The sequence below is a fragment of the Sebastes fasciatus genome, chromosome 3 (assembly GCF_043250625.1).
Source record: "Sebastes fasciatus isolate fSebFas1 chromosome 3, fSebFas1.pri, whole genome shotgun sequence".
Lineage (NCBI taxonomy): Eukaryota > Metazoa > Chordata > Actinopteri > Perciformes > Sebastidae > Sebastes > Sebastes fasciatus.
Window position 1 is genome coordinate 7,034,596 of NC_133797.1, and position 22,667 is coordinate 7,057,262.

The window sequence follows — 22,667 nt, forward strand, 5'->3', positions numbered from 1 at the left end:
TCTGGGACCTAACTTCATCCTCCAAGATGACAACGCTCGCCCCCACAGAGCCGGGGTTATCACAGACTACCTCCACAATGTGGGAGTAGAGAGAATGGAACGGCCTGCCAAGAGTCCAGACCTCAACCCAATTCAACACTTGTGGGATCAGCTTGGGCGTGCTGTACGTGTTAGAGTGACCAACACAACCACGCTGGCTGACCTGCAACCAATCCTGGTTGAGGAATGGAACGCCATCCCACAGCAACGTGTGACCAGGTTGGTGACCAGCATGAGTGAGGAGGTGCCAGGCTGTTGTAGCTGCGTATGGATCTTCCACCGCTACTGAGGCTCCTGACGGTGTATGAAATGAATAAAGTGTAAAATAGCCAATATGTCTCATTTGTTCCTTGTTACTGATAGAGAGTTCAATCATCCAATCCACCAAACAACTCAAAACAAGAGTCAACACCAACAGGAGAATACACTGTTTACCATTGGCAGAGCCTTTTGGCAAATTTTTCTTGGGCGTTACCCACATAATCAGCAGTGCTGCTCATCCCACAAATGCATGATCCTTACAAGTTGGACATCATTGTGAAGGAAAATAAACAGGCTTTCTAACGATGTATAATACAATGCCAATTAGCATTGTAACAACAGAGAAATAATCCACCAAACACAAGTTTCCGAACTTTTTTCCCCAGTTTATTTAGTTGGATGAATCTCAGTGTTTTATCGAGGGTTTCATTATGTGAATATTCGTGGTTGCCTCGGGCTTAAGCACACATTGACTGCAGATTTAAGCACACATTTAGCAAGTAGTCTGGGAAGATTCTCAGTCCACGTCACAGTGTCTGAGAAGCAGCCTACTCCTTTATTTGTTCTGCCATGCTGCTTGCCTGGCAGTGTGCCATTTCCTGAAGCCTTTTGTCTGAAGGAATGATGACATCTGAGAGGTGATGAATACCGAGGGTGTTCTAAAATGACAAACTGACAACAGGATTGACAACACTCTACAATCATGCACTATAGTTTAATGCTCTTTATTAATCATTCCTACATTATTTTATATTCATTAGTGTGTTTATTCCAATAGTCATTAGTGCTTTGCTCTTTCCTTCCCTCCATGTGAATCACTGAGGAGTGTTTAGCTGCTGTATTAAGTGAGCGTTACAACAATGAGACAATAATTGAACCGCACGTCACATAAAGTACAGTATGTCTGACAAACCAGACAGACCTCTTGATCCTCTCCCCACACCCAGAAAACCTGCTCATCAGTCAGACATCAGTCTATGAGCAGAAACCAAGGGACACCATTTGAATATTTAACAATTGAATATTAAGAAATATATATAAATATAATATTATTACTACAGAATAATTCATATGTCAGGCAGCATTGTTGCTTGTGCCATGTGAGCTCTCTACAGGCTGTGTTGCCTCTCAGCAGCAGCAGCAGCAGGTCACAGAGACCCACCGACTGTCAACAAGGAGCCAGCAGGAGAAGAACCGGAAAAGAGCAGTTTTCATCAGCCTGCTGGAAAACAAACACCTTGTGTCGGAAAGCACCACCGCCTGTCGTCGAGTTAGTGCCCGCCTCGATGTTCAAACTTGAGCCATCAGCAGTGAACTAGTACTTATAGCTGTCTGCCTGTCTACATCCTGCCAGCCGGTTAGCTCCTCGCTGCTAGGACCCACAGTAGCGTTAGCAGCTAAAGCTAATCTAGTGGAGCTACTGGCTGCTGACTGCTGGCCGTCCGACAACAGCTCCCAGGATGAGGCTGAAAGTGGGGTTTATTCTGCGGAGTTTGCTCGTCGTTGGGACTTTCCTCGGCTTGGTGGTGCTCTGGTCTTCTCTGTCACCGAAAGCCGACGATGAAAACCTTTTTGGGAAACGGGTGAGTTGACAATCTGCACTGTTGTAGGGGAACTGTTCAGAGCTGCTAGCATAACTACAACCTAACGCAGCCTAAGAGTGTAATATGTTAGCTTTGTGAAGTCAGTCACAGTGATGAGGAGTGGTTGACTGAAGGGTAGTAACAGATTGTGTGTCTTCAATACAACGACGTGAGGACACGCTTTCATTCAGCTGTCTGGCTATAGCTCCATACTAACTGTCTGTTGTCATGGAGATGTGCTCCTAGATACCTACTAACGTTGTCTGTCTCTTTGATCATATGGTGGTGAATTGACAGATGTGGATCTAATGTCACAGTTGCACATCCTCTAGTAACGTTTCCTCTATTCACATGTTACTGTTAACATCACACCGGACACATATCCGCGTATGTCACCATGTTGCTGTGATTGGCGTCGCTAGGCGGAACTGTGTTGAAGTTAGTTAGATTGGTAGTTAGCTGACGGGGTTCCGACCAGCCGTCTGGTGGTTAGAGTGCGCGGGTGATCTGATGTTTACGGTCATCTGTTGCTCTCTTATGACAGTGACCGAGCTGAATACAGTCTCTCAAGTAGATGTCACAGAAATACTTAAATTATTCCCGGCAATGAACTGAAAGAACATTGAATCAATACGAAGTTTCGTATGTACATTATTATATTTAGTACTTCCGGTCTGGATTTCAAAATAAATGATGGTTCCACTTCCAATATTTGTAATTAAGGAACAGAACAATAGTTTAACATTTGGACTTCTTTGGACTACTTCTTAAACTAGGTTACTTGCTCAAATACTGTGAACCACTTTTACGGTGTACTTTTTTGATTAATCCAATGTCAAAGTCCCAAGGAGAAGAAGAATAAACCTTTTTGTCTAACTTTGAAGTGGGATAAAACACATTTCTTCCACAAGCAGTTCATGAACCTTTTATTGTTAGACAAAGTACTTCTTACACTATTTGCACAAATAATATGAAGTACTTTTACAGTGTACTTTTTGAGTAATCCAAATGTCAAAGTCCCTTCCAGAGACAAAGAATAAGCCTTTTTGTCTACTTTTGAAGCGGGATAAAACACTTTTTTTTTTCCATAAGTAGTTTATGAGTCTGATATTTTTTGACTCCGTACTTCTCAGGCTACTCGCACAAATAATGTGAAGTTCTTTTACTGTGTGCTTTTTGAGTAATCCAATGCCAAAGTCCCTTCCAGAGAACTAGAATAAGCCTTGTTATCTAATTTAGAATTGGAATGAAACAAATTTTTTCCATAAACCTTACTGGAGAGTAACAAACTGAAATCCTCCTTCAAACATCCACATAATTGGCAACAATTTCTAAAAATTTTGCAGAAACATCCGCTGAGGGTCATGATGGACTGATTAGAATGTGGTGGTCAAGGTTCAATGTCACTGTGACCTCACCAAACACATTTTTGGCCATAACTCAAGAATTAATAATAATTGCTAATTATGACAATTTACACAAGCGGAAACTTATGACAGGCTCTTATCAGCTCTAATTAATCTTCCCAAATGATACACGTAGCTGTTTTTTGTTGAACCAAATGTGTTGTATTCTGCTTACTAGACCTTAAGTTGGTCCATAGCCATATTTAATCATATTGTTTTTTTATTTTTCGTTTATTTCTTTGTCCCAGCATGTTCAACCACTGTATTATTCTCTGATGTAATGTTAATAGTGTGCATCTGAGTCTGTGTAATGTATAATACTCTCTTGTCATATCCTCCGTACAGGATGACGGACAGGATGTGCTGCCCAAAGGAGACTTAGCAGATCAGTTTAAGCCTGTGGTGCCCTGGCCTCATGTGGAAGGGGTGGAGGTCGACCTCAACTCCATCAGACTCAAACATGGTGAGACACGTTCTCCCTCAATCCTGGACCAATTTCCAAATTGTAGTCAGTTAGACACAAAAACATGGGAAAATAGGGTCCAGGTTGAAAAATACTGCCCTTTACGATCTCTTCAACTCATATTATTTCATACGATGTTTCACCATGGTTGATCATATGAAGGCAACTCAATGGAGAGTGACAAAGTAATGCAATGTTGTACTTACATTTAAATGGTCTAATCTGCCTCAGTTCATTTTTTACTCCAGAAAGAGAAATCCTTCCAAAATCCCCAAATATTCTCCCTGCCCACTGATGATATTTTGAAATTAAAAATTGTCAACCGTAGGCCAGGAAGAAATTTTGTGCTATTGGATGCTTATGGAACAACAGAAATTGTATCTTCAACTGAATTAAAACAGTAAACACATTTATTTCTATCAAAAATAAGAAAAATAATTGTCAGGCGCTGCCCTAGTAGCTGATAATAATGCAAACCAAGTAAACAAACAGGGATTTGGCAAATATCAATAATTGTATTCATATTAATAATTCATATTTGCTAATAACCAAACCTGCTCCTACCAAACCCCAACATTGTTATTTAAAAAGGTGAATTTCCCTCTGAAAAAGAGGGCAGAAGACAAAGGTACAGTCTTATTAGCACTTGTATATTGTGGGATTTTGTCATCTTTTGGGTTCTGGTTGTTGTTTCTAGGAGGAGACAACCATCCCCCAAAACCGGACCAGCAGCCCAACCAGAAGCAGGTGATCCAGCAGCAGTATGTGACAATAAGGCCCCACTCACACACCTACACCAGCCCCATCCTGAAGGAAGGTGTCCTGGGAAACTTTGAGCCTAAGGAACCTGAGCCTGAGGGGGTCCCCGGTGGTCCCGGAGAGGGAGGCAAGCCTTTTGTCCTGGGTCCAGACTACAAAGACGCCGTCCAGGCTTCCATCAAAGAGTTTGGCTTCAACATGGTAGCTAGTGACATGATCTCATTGGACAGGACCATCAGTGATATACGCCATGAACAGTGAGTACTGCCGTTCATACTGACTGACCACAAGTCTGACACATTCTTTGCTCACTGTATTATTGGATTTAACTGTAACCAGCCCTAGATTACTATTACAGCTCCACTTCACCAATTTGCAATTCAGTCCTAATATGTCATGATGGTATGTCATATTATTTGACCACTACACTTGACAGCATTCACTGTGTCTTGTAGGAACAGCACAGGCCAAGCTTTAACAACCAAATAAAAGCAAACACAATGCTAGGATAAATTAGTTCGCTCTGCATGTTTAGTTTGAGTATGTGAACGCATCAAAACAAGCTGGTCTAGATATATTATTTAGAATTTAAATATATAATTTGAGAAATGACCTAACTATAGGTTATCATGCTTGTAGCAACCACTACCATGGGCGTTAGGAGGGATATTTCACTCATTACTGATTGGTTCAGGCAAAACAAAACATGACATTTTACTGGAAACCAAGAGTCAAACAAACTTCTAAATCTCTTGGAGGATTGAACGCCTCAAACTTATATTAATATTTCCTAGCCATACGGTTAATGTATATCCAATATTGGTCATCAAAGCTGCTCATGGCTAGACTTAAAACAATCAGTAACTCCAGATCTACACATTAAAGGCCATTCATTGATCAACCATCAAGAAAGATTTATTACCTATTTCACCATTAACACAACCCTTTTAGCCTGGTGGAAAGCTAACAACATCCTTCAGCATAATGCCTCCCCATCAGCACTAACTCCGCTATGGAATCACACCATGTTTTGTATTGGCATGAAAGCGTTTTCATTTCCACAATGGAAAGAAAAAGGAGTCGCCAGCCTGGCCCATCTTTTTAATAATTGCTTGCTAACTCCAGGACAAATACTGTCCCGCCCAATTCAGTATTTGCAAATCAAACATGCTAAACTAAACACATATCAATGTTCTACTCCACCTCTATACCAAAAACTGACTCTCCTCCATCCATGAAATTTAAACTGTGTTGCTTTCAGCCTGGTTTATGACTTCAACTTCCTTGTATTTGTGTAATATTATCATACGATCCGTGCACAGAGCTCTGATTGGTCAGTAGGCGGCGTTTTTATACAAGTTGATCTCTTATCTGGAACATAACCTGCTGCGGAGCAGGTTAGCTGTTCAGCATCAGTTACCATGGCGATCTACCCCGATAAGAAGTGAATCACCGTCGTAGGACTGAAAACCCTGAAGGTTTTAAATCTGAAGTTACCTCGCTAACCGCAGTTCCTGCTTTGTAGTACAGCCCTCAGATGATTGACTAAGCAAACACACACACAGGAGGCAGTAAGGTGTGACTCAAACACACCTCACTGAACAAGCTAAACAAACTGGTCTGACAGCCCTCTGCCTGGATTTTCAGGACGTTTCTGGGCGTCAACCTCTATAAATACGTAGCGACCAGGTGTCAGTAGAATGCAGAAAATGAAGCAGATCAGACAATTTCTAACAACTTCAGATATAAGCCCCACCCATTTCCAGTATTGTTTGAATACAGATCACAGAAACAGATAGTAGCTTTGCATTATAATATCCTCCATGACATGCAATTCTAACACTCAACAGGTACAGAACAAAATACATAGAACACACCTCAATACGCACAAACTCCACCAAATGGGCTTCTCCGATACCAACACACACGCACATTGTCACACTACATTAGATGACTATTTTCACTCCTTTTGGACCCGCCCACGCATCCAATGAGTGACATGAAGTTGCGTTAGAGAGATAGCTGCAGCATTCCTAATGGGAAGCTGTAACATGAATGTAACTGACCTGCCCTCTGTCCCACCTCTCCAGGTGTAAGTACTGGCAATATGATGACAGACTGATGACCTCCAGTGTGATCATAGTCTTCCATAACGAAGGCTGGTCTACACTGATGAGAACCGTCCACAGTGTCATCAAGAGGACTCCCAGGAGATACCTGGCTGAAATAGTCATGATAGATGATTTCAGCAACAAAGGTGGGTTTGCTTTTCCTCACATACAGTCACATTTTGTAGCAGGGTTATTAACAGATAGGGATTGTTGCAGGTTGCAAAAGCAACATACACTGATCAGCCATAACATTAAGACCACTCACAGGTGAAGTGAATAACATTGATTATCTTGTTACAATGGCACCTGGCAGTGGGTGGGATATATCAGATAGCAAGTGACCATGTTAAACTTTGAACTTTGTGTTGGAAGCAGAACAAATGGGCAAGCGTAAGGATGTGAGCGACTTTGACAAGGGCCAAATAGTGCTGGCTAGATGACTGGGTCAGAGCATCTCAAAAACTGCAGCTCTTGTGGGATGTTCCCGGTCTGCAGTGGTCAGGACCTACCAAAAGTGGTCCAAGGAAGGAAAACCGGTGAACCGGCGACAGGGTCAGACCCGAGGCTCATTGATGCGCGTGGGAGCGCAGGCTGGCCCGTGTTGTCCGATCAGATAGAAGAGCTACTGGAGCTCAGATTGCTGAAAAAGTTAATGCTGGTTCCGATAGAAAGGTGTCAGAACACACAGTGCATCGCAGTTTCATGCGTATGGGGACCGGTCAGGGTGCCCGTGCTGACCCGTGTCCACCGCCAAAAGCACCTACAATGGGCACGTGAGCATCAGAACTGGACCACGGAGCAATGGAAGAAGGTGGCCCGGTCTGATGAATCCCGTTTTCTTTTACATCATGTGGATGGCAACGAGTTGGAGGTGTCGACTCGGCCTCCAAATTCTCCAGTTCTCAATGCAATCGAGCGTCTGTTGGATGTGCTGGACAAACAAGTCCAATCCACGGAGACCCCACCTCACAACTTACAGGACTTAAAGGATTTGCTACTGACGTCTTGGTGCCAGATACCACAGCAGACCTTCAGAGGTCTAGTGGAGTCCATGCCTCGACGGGTCAGGGCTGTTTTGGCGGCAAAAAGGGGGACCTACTCAATATTAGGCAGGTGGTCATAATGTTGTGGCTGATCGGTGTATGTGATGCAGCGTACTGTAACTCTGTAACAGTAGCAGTGTGGTTAAGATGGTGGGAAGAGCAGAGATAAGTTGATCCTGTTCAAAGATGACAGCTGGACTGGACTCACTTTATTAATTATTATTTTGTGTGCGTGTAGTCCATCTGAAGGAGCGTTTAGAGGAGTACATCAAGCAATGGAACGGTCTTGTAAAACTCTTCAGAAATGAGAAGAGAGAAGGACTGATCCAGGCCAGGAGTATAGGAGCCCAGAAGGCCACTAAAGGACAGGTATCATATGATCTTAAAATCATGCTCATGTTCAGGTTCATACGTATTTTAAGTTTCAAAAAACACTTTATTTTTCTCATCTTGTCTGTCTGAATGTATTCACCCTCTGTCTGTGTGTTTTCTAGGTGCTGATCTACCTGGATGCTCATTGTGAGGTTGGAGTCAACTGGTATGCTCCACTGGTTGCTCCAATTTCAAAAGACAGGTAACACACACACAAACCTGTTCAGCGTCACACACGTGAGGAAGGCTGTTAGTGACTTTTGACTTTATAAAGGCTGGCAGTCATCCAACAGAGATTGTTATTCATTACTCAATTGCAGTCCATGTTATGCTACCAGTTCTTTATACAGCTTATCAGTAACCTACTGTTGGTGCATGCAGGCGTGCACATGGCAGCTTTTATACACAACACCATCAGTGTTACTGTCCAGTTGTATTTCACTATCTGTACTCAGATATCAAGATCTGTGCTCTTATCTTTACTCTAAACTAAAGGGTCACTGTGCAGCTTATTCAAAGACATAATTATGACTGCTTCATATTTCTTTTCTGTTCTGATCCAGTGATAGAGATTTATAGGTTGCTTGTATTTTACAGATGTCTACATCTCTATCAGTTGCTCCAGATGTTTCACTCAGAAGGAGATTCTGAGGTTGTGTCCATTCTTATCACTGCATTAAATCTGCTTCTGCTCTCAGCTGCCACAGTGTACAAAAACACTGTTGCAGCAGGATTCTGTACCGTGCATACAGTATATGTATGCATAAGAAGAGTCTGGCCCCAGGTGCATCACTCATCTCTCAATACTGCAGCATTGACTACTGTATCTGCTTATACCAACTCTGCAGGCTGTATGTACTGTATATACATCTTGCTCGTTCCAGGAATAATTCTGTGATATGACGTGCGCCTTAATTTGCCATGCATTTTTTCCTGCATAGTTTCTACAACAGGGCTGCGGTCGAATAGTCTTTTTTTCTCTTAGGAAGGTTTCCTAACGGAGTGAAATGACCCGGATGTATCTCAGTAGCAGCCATGATAAGAGCTGTTTGAATCCTCTAAATGCTGAGGAAAGGAGCTTCAATGCTTCCTTTATTATCTCCTTTAGCATAGGATACACTGGACCATCCTTTACCAAAGGAAAAGAGAGGAGAACATCCCACAATTCCTTGCGGCCGCAGCATTTAAAGCGACGCACCATTCGGCCGTTCCTGATAACAAACGATATGCTTATCTTGCATATTATTTTCATACGCTCATACACTAATTGGGATTCATGTTTAATATGAGTGGACACTGACAACCATTTAGTTTCTCTTTATTTTTAATTAATTATTTATTTCGAACATGTAACAAATACCTCAGTAAAAAACAAAACAAGAATAACTAATAAAATGAACAGTAAACAGTCAATTAACAAATAATCAACATAAATAAATATTACATGTCCGAATAGAAGTTGGAAGAAGTATATGGTCCTACACCTTCTCCATAACTCAAACAATTAACTCAATATTTATCATATATTCCTTTGTTTATTTCAATTCCAACCTTAGTAATGAAGTGATGTTTTTCACCGGTTGTCCACATTAGGTCAGATAATCCTTTATTATATGTTGATGTAAAGTGTTCCAGCAGAAGTACCTGCAGTATCTCTCTTCACACACGGCAGGTGAAGCAGCCGGTCATTGAAAGACCTATTTAAGAACGCACGGGGGGAATGCAGCGCCTTTTGTAGTCCATCTTCAGAATATTGTAGTTTCACCACCTGCAACACTAACATCCGCCACCGTCGCATCATAATTACGGAGCCTATAGTGAAAGTGCAATCAGATTCTCTGAACACCACAGTTGTCTTTTCCTAAATCCTTCTGAATTCTCCTTCACATCTTTCCTTTTACCCCATGATGTTTTCCATCGAGGCTAAGGAGAAGCGGTTAGGAAAAGACGTTAGGACGTAATTTTTGTACTTTTCGACCACAGCCCAGGTTTCTCTGTGTGTGAGCCACAGAGCTGTTTAATCCGAAATGCTGCTTTTTGCAACGCAAAACAAAAACACTGTGCCGTCAGATTTGGTAAAATGACACAAGACACATGTCGTAGTTTCACATCTCAGCTGTAAAACTCCCCTCTGCCACATTTAGAACAGGGCGTTGAAAGGAATTCCCCTTTGTGTAGTGTTTGACTAAATATCACAGCCCAAAAAAGACAAAGGTTTGTGTCTGTGTGTCTGTGTGTGTGTGTAGGACAGCATGTACAGTACCACTGATAGACTATATAGATGGCAATGAGTACAGTATGGAGCCTCAGCAGGGTGGAGATGAAGACGGCCTGGCTAGAGGAGCATGGGATTGGAGCCTGCTCTGGAAGAGAGTACCGCTAAGCCAGAGAGAGAAGGCCAAGAGAAAACATACCACCCAGCCCTACCGGTACACACACCGCAGCCAGCATGCTAACACTCATCCCTGTTCTGTTTGTGTCTCCATCTCCCATCTCCCATCCCTTCATCCCACCTGTCCTATCCTCCACTGTACCTCGCTCTGTCTTCGTCTCTGACCCCCCCCCCAATGTCTTTGCGTGTTTTACTGGCACTGCTGTCTGTATTGCCTCTTTTTATTTCCTTCATGTACACCACCCCCACACCTCTTCCCCCCACCATGTGTCTTGTATGCATGGCCCCACCCCCCACTCTGTCAGAACGGTGTGTACGGTGCCCCTGGTCGACTCCGTCCATGGCCAGAAGTACAACATCGAGGCCCAGGGTGGAGGAGATAAGGACGGCTTTGCTAGAGGAGCCTGGGATTGGAGCATGCTCTGGAAGAGAGTTCCTCTGGGAGACGCAGAAAAAAAACACAGAAATACTACCACTGAGCCATATAGGTACAGAAAACCAATCTCAAGCCTCCTGACTAATCTGGACAGTGTCATCAACACAGAAGACAAACATATCCCAACTAACCTGAGGCCTGTACTACGAAGCGAGTTCAACATCCCCAGGGTATCTTCTCATTATCTGGCTTAACTAACCCTAACAACCGAGATCACGCTAAGCGGTCCTACGACGGTGGTTATCAACTCGGTAAATCAACACAGGGTTTCTCAGTCTGGCTGTGAGTGCGTTCACATGAACGGGGCGGGGTTTGCAGCATGGGACCAATCACAGACATGGACAAGTCTACAGAGTTGCAGACAGACAGGCAGAGCTGCACATTTTACAAAGGAAGAGCGAACTATAATATTAGATAAATACGAAGAAGTTAAATACATAATCCAGACTAAAAGTAAGACAATTAAAGGACAGCTGGCAAAAGAAAAAACTCCCGATGTTTCAATGCATAAAGTAACAGATTTATTAATTTAACGGAACACTCAAAAGTCAGATATAGTCGTCTAGATATAAATAGCTTTTAAAAGTGCAATTGATGAAGGGACTACACTTCACTATGCCCTTCAATAATGATGTGGCCTGTATGACTATTTCAACTTTCTTTCAGCTGCGTCTACGGCTCCGGCGGTGTGAAACGGAATCAAGAGAAAGTAAAAAAATATATATATATAAAAACATAATTCAAAGCGGTAAGCACCCACACCCACACTTCCTGCATCTTTCAATTTAAACTGTGTTATTTTCATCCTGGATTATAACTTGCTCTGATTGGTCAGTAGGAGGTGCTTTTATACGAGTTGATCTCTGATCTGGAACATAACCTGCTTCGGAGCAGGTAAGGTGTTCAGCATCAGTTACCATGGCGATCTACCCCGGTAAGAAGTGAACCACCGTCGTAGGACTGAAAACCCTGAAGGGGTTAACCCTGAAGTTACCTCGCTAACGCTAAATCCTGCTTCGTAGTACAGGCCTCTGGACAGATGCTAATGCTGTGTCTGACATTAAGACTATCACTCAACTAACTTTTGAAGAAATGATAATCTTAAAATCAGAGGGTGGAAATACAGAACTCATTTCAGTAGAAGTGCATAAATTAACCTCAAAAACAGAAATATTAAGACCAGGGTGTATGGGTACCATCAGCTGTTATTTAATACCAACTCTTCAGATATTTAGTATATGAAATATATAAATGAATTTAACTCGCAATTCATATCACACCTAACCAACTAAACCCAAACTATGTACCTCCTCTGATGGGGAGTTTCTTACTACTGTCCTGTCCACTGACTGCCTGTTTGCTTCAATGTCTCACCACAACATGTTGTGGGCCCCGTTTGTGTAATTTTGTGGGATTGCGTACGTCTTCTACTCTTTCTGACTTTCTGATGTTTTTCCTGTAACTACAATTTTTTTGGGAGTCTGAATCTATTTTTAAGTCCACTTGAACTACAGGGACTTTAAAGGGCTATGAAAAGAGAACAGCGTTGCCTTCGGTGAGAAACGATTGGGTCTGAGTCTAAAAGTAGAGGGAGTAATGAGTTTGTGTTGGGACTCTTTGTCGGGTCTACGGTGAGCTTCTGGTGTGAATCGGGTTCGGACTGGGGCACCATCACTCCCACCTTCCCCCAATCACTTTCTCATTCATTGTTTCGTGTTGGTCTTTTTTCTACACTTTGCTTCCACTAATTTCTTGTTGTGCTCAGCCTGTTTCTCTGTCGGTCTGATCTTATGTTCTCTGTGTTGTAATTAATACTGTAACTGACTGACTGATGACAGAAATTAACTGCTTAATGTGTGATTTTCAGACCGACCAAGAATAGATGATGTGATGATTATAATTTCACAGTGATGCACCAGTTTGAGCATATGTGTATATGTGTGTTTGTGGCTGTGTGTGTGTCCGTCTTTCTACCTGTAGGTCTCCAGCCATGGCGGGTGGTCTCTTTGCTATAGAGAGAGAATACTTCTTTGAGCTGGGTCTGTATGACCCAGGACTGCAGATATGGGGAGGAGAGAATTTTGAAATATCATACAAGGTAAACATGGAGTAAACCAGTTTATACACACTGAGGCTGAATGGCCACACACATCCATCATTTAAGGGTTTAGAGCAATATTCACCTTTGATTTTTTTTTTTCCTGTAGATCTGGCAGTGTGGTGGCCAGCTGCTCTTTGTGCCCTGTTCTCGTGTCGGCCATATCTACAGACTTCAGGGATGGCAAGGCAACCCTCCGCCTGCGCATGTTGGATCGTCGCCCACTCTGAAGGTAGAATGGCTCACGCTTTGAAACTCTGTATAGCTTCACAACTAAAGTTTTGTACACACAAAGACAGAAATTTGCGTATTCGTTCTTTTTTTTATCAGATTTAAAAAGCTCTGTGTAAGTATGATAAGATAAGATATTCCTTTATTAGTCCCACAGTGGAAACATTTGCAGTGTACAGCAGCAAAGGGGATAGTGCAGGAACAAGAAGCATCAGTAAAAACAAAAATCAAGATACAACACAGTGCAAAAAGCAAAACAAAAGTAGGCAGACATATGAAATATGAACAATTTAAGGTACTGTTTGTAACTTCTTACACGTATAAATCATTGCGGGTCGGTATTCCATTACGCACTCGTGTGTGGCTACGCTGTTCAGACTCAGACTCCAACACAAACGACACAGAAGCACCAAAACCGCAAAGTTATATTTAGTGAAGCCCATCTCCCGTCACAGGACGGCGAGGGAGACCGTAGCAGGCGGGGGAGACCGTAGCTTTGGTCTCCAGGGCCGGAGTTGATGCTGTACTCTGCTCTTCTGCCTGCCTGCCTGCCTGCCTGCCTTCACTCACACATCGCGCTCGTTCTCACTCGCTCCACCTCTCACGTGCATGTGTGCACACTATACACTGCAGAAAAGTAACATTATCGTCTCCGACCAAAACTCCAGTGTCTCCCCTGTACCTTCTGACTACGGTCGCGAGGCTGAAGCAGGGAAAGTTAACAATAGTATCAGCATTGATTCATGGAGAGACCTTAGTCTGGTCAGCTAACATTACTGCCAAGCAGGAGATATACAGTATAGAGTGATATTGTGGTTTTAACTGACGTGTGTCGCTTCACTAGTTTTGACCGATGCTCGTTCATGTCTATGTAGGGCGAGCACAAGGCAAGAGGACGCTGACTGTCGACATATACAAAGTAGGAACAATATACAAGGGGAATAATAAAAATTGGAACAATATATACAGTATTGACAATATGGTTCTGTTTTATAAATCCTGTTCATTGTGGAATAGGCGCACATGCACAAGCCTCATTTCCACGAGCACAGTTGGCCCCAAAATGGATGCAGACATGCCCCTAATTACCTTTTTGCATATCGCGTACTACCTGTACCTGCTCCACTTGTTTTTCGACCCGTCAATCAATCTGTCAAAAAGGTAATCAGTGATGTTAATTTACAGCGCTCACATCGAAACAGACTTCCCCTACAGCTTCACAATACAGGATAAATCATAAAGATCATGAATGGGAAAATAAAATGATGCCTCCAATGTAAAATTGATCACAAAAGTAACTAATCAGCATTAAGTTTATAAATCTTATCAGATCTTTGTGTACACTGCAATAGAATCACTGATCAACCCAAATAAACAGTTATTATTTATTACTAAATGACATCAATCATCTTACTGTAGTCTCTACTTTATTATATCACCCGCTGATTGCTCTGGTAGAAAAACATATGTGCACCTGGTCTGAAATCTGCATCACTGCACATTCTTCCTTTATTAATCCCAGTTTTTTTTGTGGGATATGACATATGCAATGTTTATTCATATGGACCCAAGTTTTAGAACCAGTGTAGCACTAATCAGTTGGCATGGTAACATCTTGCATGTCGTCCATTCTTCCCAACACTTGCTGTATTTTAGGAGGTATAATTAGACCTACTAAATTCAATTTATTTTTATTATATTCATTATATTATAGCTCAGAATGCAAAACTATTTTTCATGTCACATAAAATATAATGTTTGTGTGTGTGTGTGTGTGTGTGTGTGTGTGTGTGTGTGTGTGTGTGTGTGTGTGTGTGTGTGTGTGTGTGTGTGTGTGTGTGTGTGTGTACAGAACTATGTTCGTGTGGTGGAGGTATGGTGGGATGAATATAAGGACTACTTCTACGCCAGTCGTCCTGAAACTCTCTCTCTGGCCTACGGAGACATCAGTGAGCTTAAACGCTTCAGGTATAACAAACAATGCAACAAAATACTTTTGTATTTGTTTCTGATAGATGTTTAGACTTGTATCTTTTTGTCTTACTTCATCCCACTTTTCCACATCTCTGAATTTCTCGTTTTACTACGAGCTACCCACCGTTGAAGCCCCTGTGCACTGTCTGATTTTTAGGCTGACAAAAGTTGACAATCGAGAGATCAAACTGTGAGAAAAGCCCACTGACAGCATGTCTGATTAATAGCGGGTGGGTGAAATAATACAGTAGAAACAATGGCTTGCAAGATTTCTTAAAAACAATCGCAGGCTCTGGATGGGAATGAACCTTGTGTGTGCGTAATGTGTCACTAGAAGCCCGTCAGTCCAATGAAGGGTGAGCGGAGTGCATGTCACCGTAATCCTGCTGTAGGTCCAGCCCAAACAGCTGAGGCAGCGAGCAGAGCTCTCCATCCGCTCCCCGGGGGCATCCTGCCACTACTAGTCCACCAGTTAATCGATTGCGGATAGCATCGTTCTCTCGGATGGATAGAAAAATATACCTAGGCCTGCCCAAGTAAAGTCTATGTGTGGGAAACACTGATACACGGAAACACGTGATGTTCATTCATTTAAAACCAGCATACTTCAGTGTAATATGTCATCACGCTTACATACTGTATAGCCCACAGGGACCAGTAGAGGTGGAGTGTCCACGAGGGTGCCGGTATAGTTCCTTTGGGTGGGTGGCGGTTGGATGATTTATGTGTCCATGCAGATCTGGATGACGTCAGAGCCGATCCGCGCATCTCTACTGTGCATAATATTGAGCAATAGCATAATCACATTTCATAAAAATTCATGAAATTCCTTCCTCTATTTTTAGAATTGGTTATGAAATGAAGACGTTATTAGCTTATTAGCTTGGCTATTATTACCAAGGTCACTGGTTGTGAATTAACTGTTTGCTGTTTGTTGGCTGAACTTTTTGTCTTTTAGGGAGGAACATCGATGCAAGAGCTTCAAGTGGTTCATGGAGGAAATTGCGTATGATATTCCACTGCACTACCCTCTGCCTCCTAAAAATATAGAATGGGGGGAGGTAGGCGCACGCACGCACACACACACACACACACACAGTATGTTTCATGGTTGTTAGACGCTTGTTTGAACCATTTTGTATAATATCCTGTGTCTTAGGGTTGTGTGTGTGTGTGTGTCTTGTCCATGTGTGTGTAGGTTCGAGGCTTTGAGACAAGTTACTGTATTGACAGTATGGGACACACCAATGGAGGCAATGTGGAAATAGGACCGTGCCACAGAATGGGGGGCAACCAGGTAATGAAACACACACACACACACACACACACACACACAGTGTGTCATGTGTGTTGCTTTGTCTCATGTAGCTCTGTTCGGTCCAGACGGAGACGGTCCTGATCTGGTTTGGTCTTTGATTAGCGTGTCGGCCAGAGAGTAGAAGAACAATATGCAGCCTGTTTCTTTAAGACGTTTGGACTCTACAGTATGTTCCTCAGTAAAGAAGTACTTTTACTTATTCTGCCCATGTCTTAAAGCTTCAGTAGGCAGTATATTTTTGGCATCATTGAGCAAAAATCCCATAATAACCTTTCAGCATATTGTAATTCAAGTGTTCTGAGAGATAACTAGACTTCTGCACCTCCTCATGACTCTGTTTTCAGGCTTTAGAAAATCTAGCCCATGACAGGAGACTTTGTCCAATCACAGGTCATTTCAGAGAGAGAGCGTTCCTATTGGCTGTTCATTCAACGGAGGCAGCTGTCAATCACTGGCGAACTTCGATCAAACTGTCAGACTAGGCAGCGCTGATCAAATATGAATCAATATTGTGTTACTGTAATGCCTATTTCTCTCAAATGTTTTCAGAAACATCTTGTAGTGTACTGTTCAACTGTAAAATGTGCTCCGGCTGGTGGACGGTGCTTGGTATTTCCTCAACTGATCTCAACATGGCTACCAGATCCCAAACTTTCTCATTCTACAGCTAAACAGTACACTACAAGATGTTTCTGAAAACAGATCGGAATCGGCGAGTGATTGACAGCTGCTCAGAGACGGCAAGGCTCCAGCTGGGCTCTGATTGGTTGTTTTCCTCCTTGGAGACACAGCCTGCGTGGGTTACTGTATGTGTTAGTTGTGTGCGAGATGAATGGAAAAAAAGGCACCATCAGTAGAGCTCCAATACTAGGATTCACCATGGCAACGGGTAAATAAGGAGGAGAGGAGACAGAGGAAGCCTCCCAGTGAGCAGCTTTGGTTCACAGAGTCTGTTACCACAGTAACTGACGCAGAGTTAAAGTGATGTGTTACTGTAAACCCAGAGTTTCCCTCAACTTAGGGTTAACTAACTCAGAGTTAACCAGCTTTCTGTATGTGTGTGTGTGTAGTTGTTCCGTATCAATGAGGTCAACCAGTTGATGCAGTATGACCAGTGCCTGACTAGAGGAGGTGATGATACAGCTGTCATCATCACACACTGTGATCACAACCAGAACACTGAGTGGAGATACTTCAAGGTGAGACACACACACACACACACACACACACACACACACACACACACACACACACACTACTGATCAAACACAGACTCTTGGGTGTGGTGTATTTGACCTTGCTTCACTCACCAGTGTGTGAGAGCACACTGAGTCTAAGCTAGACAGAAGGTAAAAGTATTGGAATGATGAAGAATTCATCTCCTCTCTCTCTTTCTAGGATCTCCATCGGTTCACTCATGTACCAACAGGTAAATATCTGCACTATTATAACACAGGCTACAGTTTTCTTATACACTGAGCAGCCATAACATTATAACTACTGACAGGTGAAGTGAATAACATTGATTATCTCGTTACAATGGCACCTGGCAGTGGGGGGGATATATTAGACAGCAAGTGAACATTTTGAACTTTGTGTTGGAAGCAGAAAAATTGGGCCAGCGTAAGGATGTGAGTGACTTTGACAAGGGAAAATAGTGACGGCTAGACGACTGGGTCAGAGGATCTCCAGAACTGCAGCTCTTGTGGGATGTTCTTGGTCTGCAGTGGTCAGGACCTACCAAAAGTAGTTCAAATGAAAGAGCTACACATAGCGCCACCAAGTTGTACATCACCAATAGCAGACATCATTTCTGTCTTACTGTCATGGTCCTTTAGTAACGTTTCAGCCATCACCTGATGTTGCCGCGTCGCTGATGTCATGAAATTTGAAAGCACAGCAACTTGTTTAATTGTCGGCTGATTGGCAAATAATCTTTTTGTGTCAGAAGGGGGCGCAATGTCTGTGAATTTTATTGGATAGACATTTAAATTTAATTTTAAATCTATGTCCATATTCTTGTAACCCTTGGTGAGCCACTCAGACACAGGTAGCGAGCTACTTGTTGGAGACCCCTGCTCTAAACAGATCCATATTGGACCATTGGATAAGGTTCACTTCCAGTGATTCACATGGGAGAAGGGGCTTCTGAATCCCTGTAACAAACACTAATAGTAATGTTCATATGTGTTCTCCTAACAGGGAAATGTCTGGACCGCTCCGACCTACTCCACAAAGTCTTCATATCAGACTGTGACAACAGTAAAACCACTCAGAAATGGGAGATGAACAACATAGTGGCTGTCTGAAGACTGAACAACTCACACAAAGTAAACCACTGGCAGCATGGAGAAAAACATGGTGACTGTATGAGGACATACACACATACACCAAGAAATACATCCATACTCTGAGTTTACAGATATATCAAGCTGATACTGTCCTTTAAAGAAATAATGTTTTTGATATGAGCCAATGGTCCAATTTAAAGATACAGAGTATTGACTATTGACAGGTTGGTTGGTACTGTTGGTACTGTTGGTCCATATGATCATGCATTAGACACATAGACACTCCAGATGGCAGAAGAAGAACTGGCTGGTATGGAGGCTGAAGCTACTAGTTCTCCAAATGACCTGTTGGACAAACACTGAACTGGAATCATGTTGGGTTCTTTCTCTGTCTGTCTCTTTCTTTCTCTGTCCTTCATAGTGGTTCTGTTTACACTGTGTCTCTCTATCTGTTCTTTTGGGCTCTCAGGTCTTTTCTAAACCACTACATTGATTTATGAAACGAATCACATCAACTCTGACTATTGAACATTCATGCGAATATCAGACGTTTTCAATCAAACCGATTAGCTCACCTACCAAAGAGTCATTTTGTTGGTGGAGGCTTCAATGAAACATCTTTTAACCAAACACATTTTTACATGTGCTGGCTGGCATAACGCTTACTTTTGTCTACAAGTCAGTTTTAAGATGGCTTTCAGGCTTTAAAGGGAAACTTTGGAGCCTTTTTATATGGATGTCCAATCGATGTTGATGGTAAATGTAGTCCATGAAGCAATACATTTCTCACTGCACGCTACATTGACCCGGAAAGCTGAGTTCTCCTCGGTGCTCCTGCGCACTGGCCTGTGCCTACATGTACCAGGATCGGTTAAAACGGTTAAAAGAAATGTTAATAATTAATTAAAAAGCTGAGAAAAACTCGACAGGAAGTTGGCTCAGATCTTGAGCTCGCTTGAACGGAGGAGTTGTAGCCTCGTAGCATTTATTCACCCACAAATAAACTGTACACACACTGTCTGCTACACCTACCTTCACAGCTAGAACGCCACCGACAACACACACAAGGTCTGTGAGGAACTCACTGAAGTTACGCCGCGCTGACAGACCGTATGTGTGTGACTACGGGGAGCACGAAGCTACCAGCACAGCTACAGATGCTAACGCGGCACAAACACACACACAGTTTGTTGGACAATCGCTAAAGTTACGCCGGGCAAACACACAGCTGCTAAACTAAACTAAATGTGCGGTGGAGATTTTTACTGGGAAAATGGCTGCATGTCCGCGACACTACACGCAGCATCTAAGTTATCTATCTGCTAAATTAACGCTTCCAGACGGTGAACTGGAGACTCCGTTGTCTTTTGTGCTCATACACTGCAGCTGGCGCACCGCTGCATACAAGGCACAAATGTTGTCGGTTAACGAGGGTCGGTTATCGGTTATCGGTTATCGGTTATCGGTTATCGGTTAAGAGATTTTTTCAAAATTAACATCCCTAGGTACAACACATGCGCAGTAACATTTGGTCTGGTCTCGCCGAAATTGAGCCAATAGCATCACACGACCGCAGCTCCAGTTACACTGCGCATGTGTTATACCCCATACCCCAAGATCCGCGTCCCAGCCTCCTTCAGTACGCCTTGGCTGGATGCAGGAAGAACAACAGATTTTGCAGCCGGGAACTCGGCTCTCTAGGTCAATATAGCAGCGCTGAGGAATGAATTGTTCATTCGACTACAGTTACCATCAACACAGACTGGATATCCACATAAAAGGTGGAAAATGTCTCTTTTACTAGTGAGTTAAAATAGGATGTCAAAAACAAAGCATTTATTAGATATATCAAAGAAAGAATACTCAGGTGAGTCAAATCTGTGTCATCGAGCGATCACGTCAAAGTGATTGACTTGTTTTGGCGGTGTCATGCTGACGTTCATGAGTGTTAAAGTCCTGGCTTCTTTTATTCATGTGAACAATCAACCTGTAAAGATGACAAACTTTGTTCGGTCAGTGGCTAATAGGCCATTTTCACCATGTCAAAATACATCCACTTTCCTCCTCAGATACCAGTGAGGTGGAAGTAACGCTCTTATATGCACCTGCTGAACAGGCTGAACAGACTGACACATTCTAATACTGAATTATATTTATTTGTTATTCACATTTGCACTCCATTTTGTGAAGGATATTTTTTACCATCCCCAATTAAAGGCCCACTTCTAGCTTGCAGCTAATACAGCAGTTTAACAGGCTTAATTTGATTAATGAATAAGCAGAATTTAATTCACCACACTATCAAAAGCCTGACCGGGACAAAAAACAAACAAACCACAAAGTTGAAAACAAAGCAAGCGATGCTCGTGTCCTCCCACACAAAACTTCATACAGCATTAGTTTCCCTAAACCCATCTCTAGGTCCGTTCCCGGTGTGCCATTCCTGAAACTGACCAATTGCTCAATTTCATTGGTTGCCATTTACTTCTATTGATTTCCATTGCTTGAATTAATTTCATCAACTTCTACAGACATTGAGATGCTTTAGAGGAACTTCCACCTATTTGAGGACAGTGAACTGCCTGCCTTACTGACAGTCTTGATGAGTTATTTGGTAGCTGACCAGTTGTCTGTGACTTAATAACTGCCTGTGTGATAATGAAAAACAAAACAAAACACTGGGTTGTTCGAGGGGGGGATGATACCAGTGAGAATTACACAACTTATTGTGTGGAAAACAACAAATGAAGAAAATGTTGTGGGGTTTTTTGTTGTTTTTTTGCCAGGGAAAGAGGGTTTGGTGTATGGATGACCACGTATGCAATGTTTTGTACAATGTAAATAGATTTCTTTGTGAAGACGATCATGATGCATTTGTGAAGGGCCTTGAATGATGTTGTAAATATCTAACTTATAGCAGAAATTTAATAATATGGGCTGAACAGTGGGTGATTGAACAAATAAATGACCTGATTTTTACTACTACTCCTACTGTGTTCTCTCTTTGTTATTGTGATTTAAGGAAAATTAGTTACTGCTCATTGAGTGTGTCATGCTGGTCTCAGAAAATCCTAAACCTTACCCAAATAAGATAAGATAACATAGAACTTTATTTATCCCAAAGGAAATTCTTGTGCCAGAGATTGCTCAAAAATTACAACAAGTTCAAGTGTATAAAAATAAAACGTACTATTTCTAGCACCATTGCCTAATAGAATAACAATCAAGTAAGATACATTTAGTAAAATGAGTAAATAAGATAAGTAAAATAAAAAAGATAAAAAGATTTAAAAAAATAAAAAATAAAAATAAGCTTAAAAAACAGAAAAGGAAGTAAAATTGAATATGATGAGAAAAGAAGTAATATTGCACATGTTGGACATTAATATTGCACACAATGAACAGTGATATTGCACATGAGAATGGAAAAGTAGTATTGCACATAATACTGATATTATTTTTGTTCTCAGTGTCCGGTGTTTTCAGTTGTCTTTCCTGCAGAAGAGGGATGAGTTATATAGTCTGATGGTCACTGGTAGGAAAGACCTCCTGTGGCGTTCTGTGGTGCACCTCGGTGGTCTCAGTCTACGGCTGAAGGTGCTTTGGTATGACTCCAGTGTGGCGTGCAGAGGATGAGAGGCGTTGTCCTTAATACTAAGTAGTTTCCTCAGCATCCTCCTCTCCGACACCTCCACCAAAGACTCCAGTTCAACTCCCAGGACAGAACCTGCTTTCCTGATGAGCTTGTTGAGTCTATTAGCGTCAGCTGCCTTCACCCTGCTGCCCCGACACACTACAATGTAGAAGATGACGCTGGCCACCACCGAGTGATAAAACATCTGCAGCAAGGTTCTGCAGACGTTGAAGGATCTGAGTCTCCTGAGAAAAAA

General features: G+C 42.3%; 1 protein-coding gene across 3 annotated transcripts; it reads left to right on the forward strand.

Annotated features, from left to right (window-relative positions):
* Positions 1 to 1,411: 1,411 nt before the first annotated feature.
* On the forward strand, positions 1,412 to 21,762 carry galnt7 (UDP-N-acetyl-alpha-D-galactosamine: polypeptide N-acetylgalactosaminyltransferase 7). Of its 3 annotated transcripts, none has more exons than XM_074628456.1 (15): positions 1,412 to 1,883; positions 3,635 to 3,752; positions 4,450 to 4,768; positions 6,602 to 6,768; positions 7,904 to 8,034; positions 8,160 to 8,239; positions 10,735 to 10,917; positions 12,846 to 12,963; positions 13,073 to 13,195; positions 15,047 to 15,162; positions 16,127 to 16,229; positions 16,367 to 16,465; positions 17,557 to 17,685; positions 17,885 to 17,915; positions 18,689 to 21,762. In XM_074628456.1, the coding sequence occupies exons 1-15, from the start codon at positions 1,761 to 1,763 to the stop codon at positions 18,793 to 18,795; spliced, it is 1,947 nt and encodes a 648-aa protein (XP_074484557.1). In that variant the 5' UTR covers positions 1,412 to 1,760; the 3' UTR covers positions 18,796 to 21,762. The 3 variants fall into 3 exon arrangements, with proteins under 3 accessions (XP_074484557.1, XP_074484548.1, XP_074484560.1); XM_074628447.1 differs by lacking the exon at positions 10,735 to 10,917 and adding an exon at positions 10,284 to 10,466 and having other exon boundaries at positions 1,413 to 1,883; XM_074628459.1 differs by lacking the exon at positions 10,735 to 10,917 and having other exon boundaries at positions 1,413 to 1,883.
* Positions 21,763 to 22,667: the final 905 nt, after the last annotated feature.

What these genes read in the sequence shown, in the direction of transcription:
- galnt7 (XM_074628456.1), top strand. Translation starts at nt 1,761, where the DNA reads ATGAGGCTGAAAGTGGGGTTTATTCTGCGGAGTTTGCTCGTCGTTGGG. An exon ending in GCTCCAATTTCAAAAGACAG is followed by an intron (nt 8,240 to 10,734) that starts GTAACACACACA and finishes CCACTCTGTCAG; the next exon opens with AACGGTGTGTACGGTGCCCC. An exon ending in ACAGAATGGGGGGCAACCAG is followed by an intron (nt 16,466 to 17,556) that starts GTAATGAAACAC and finishes GTGTGTGTGTAG; the next exon opens with TTGTTCCGTATCAATGAGGT.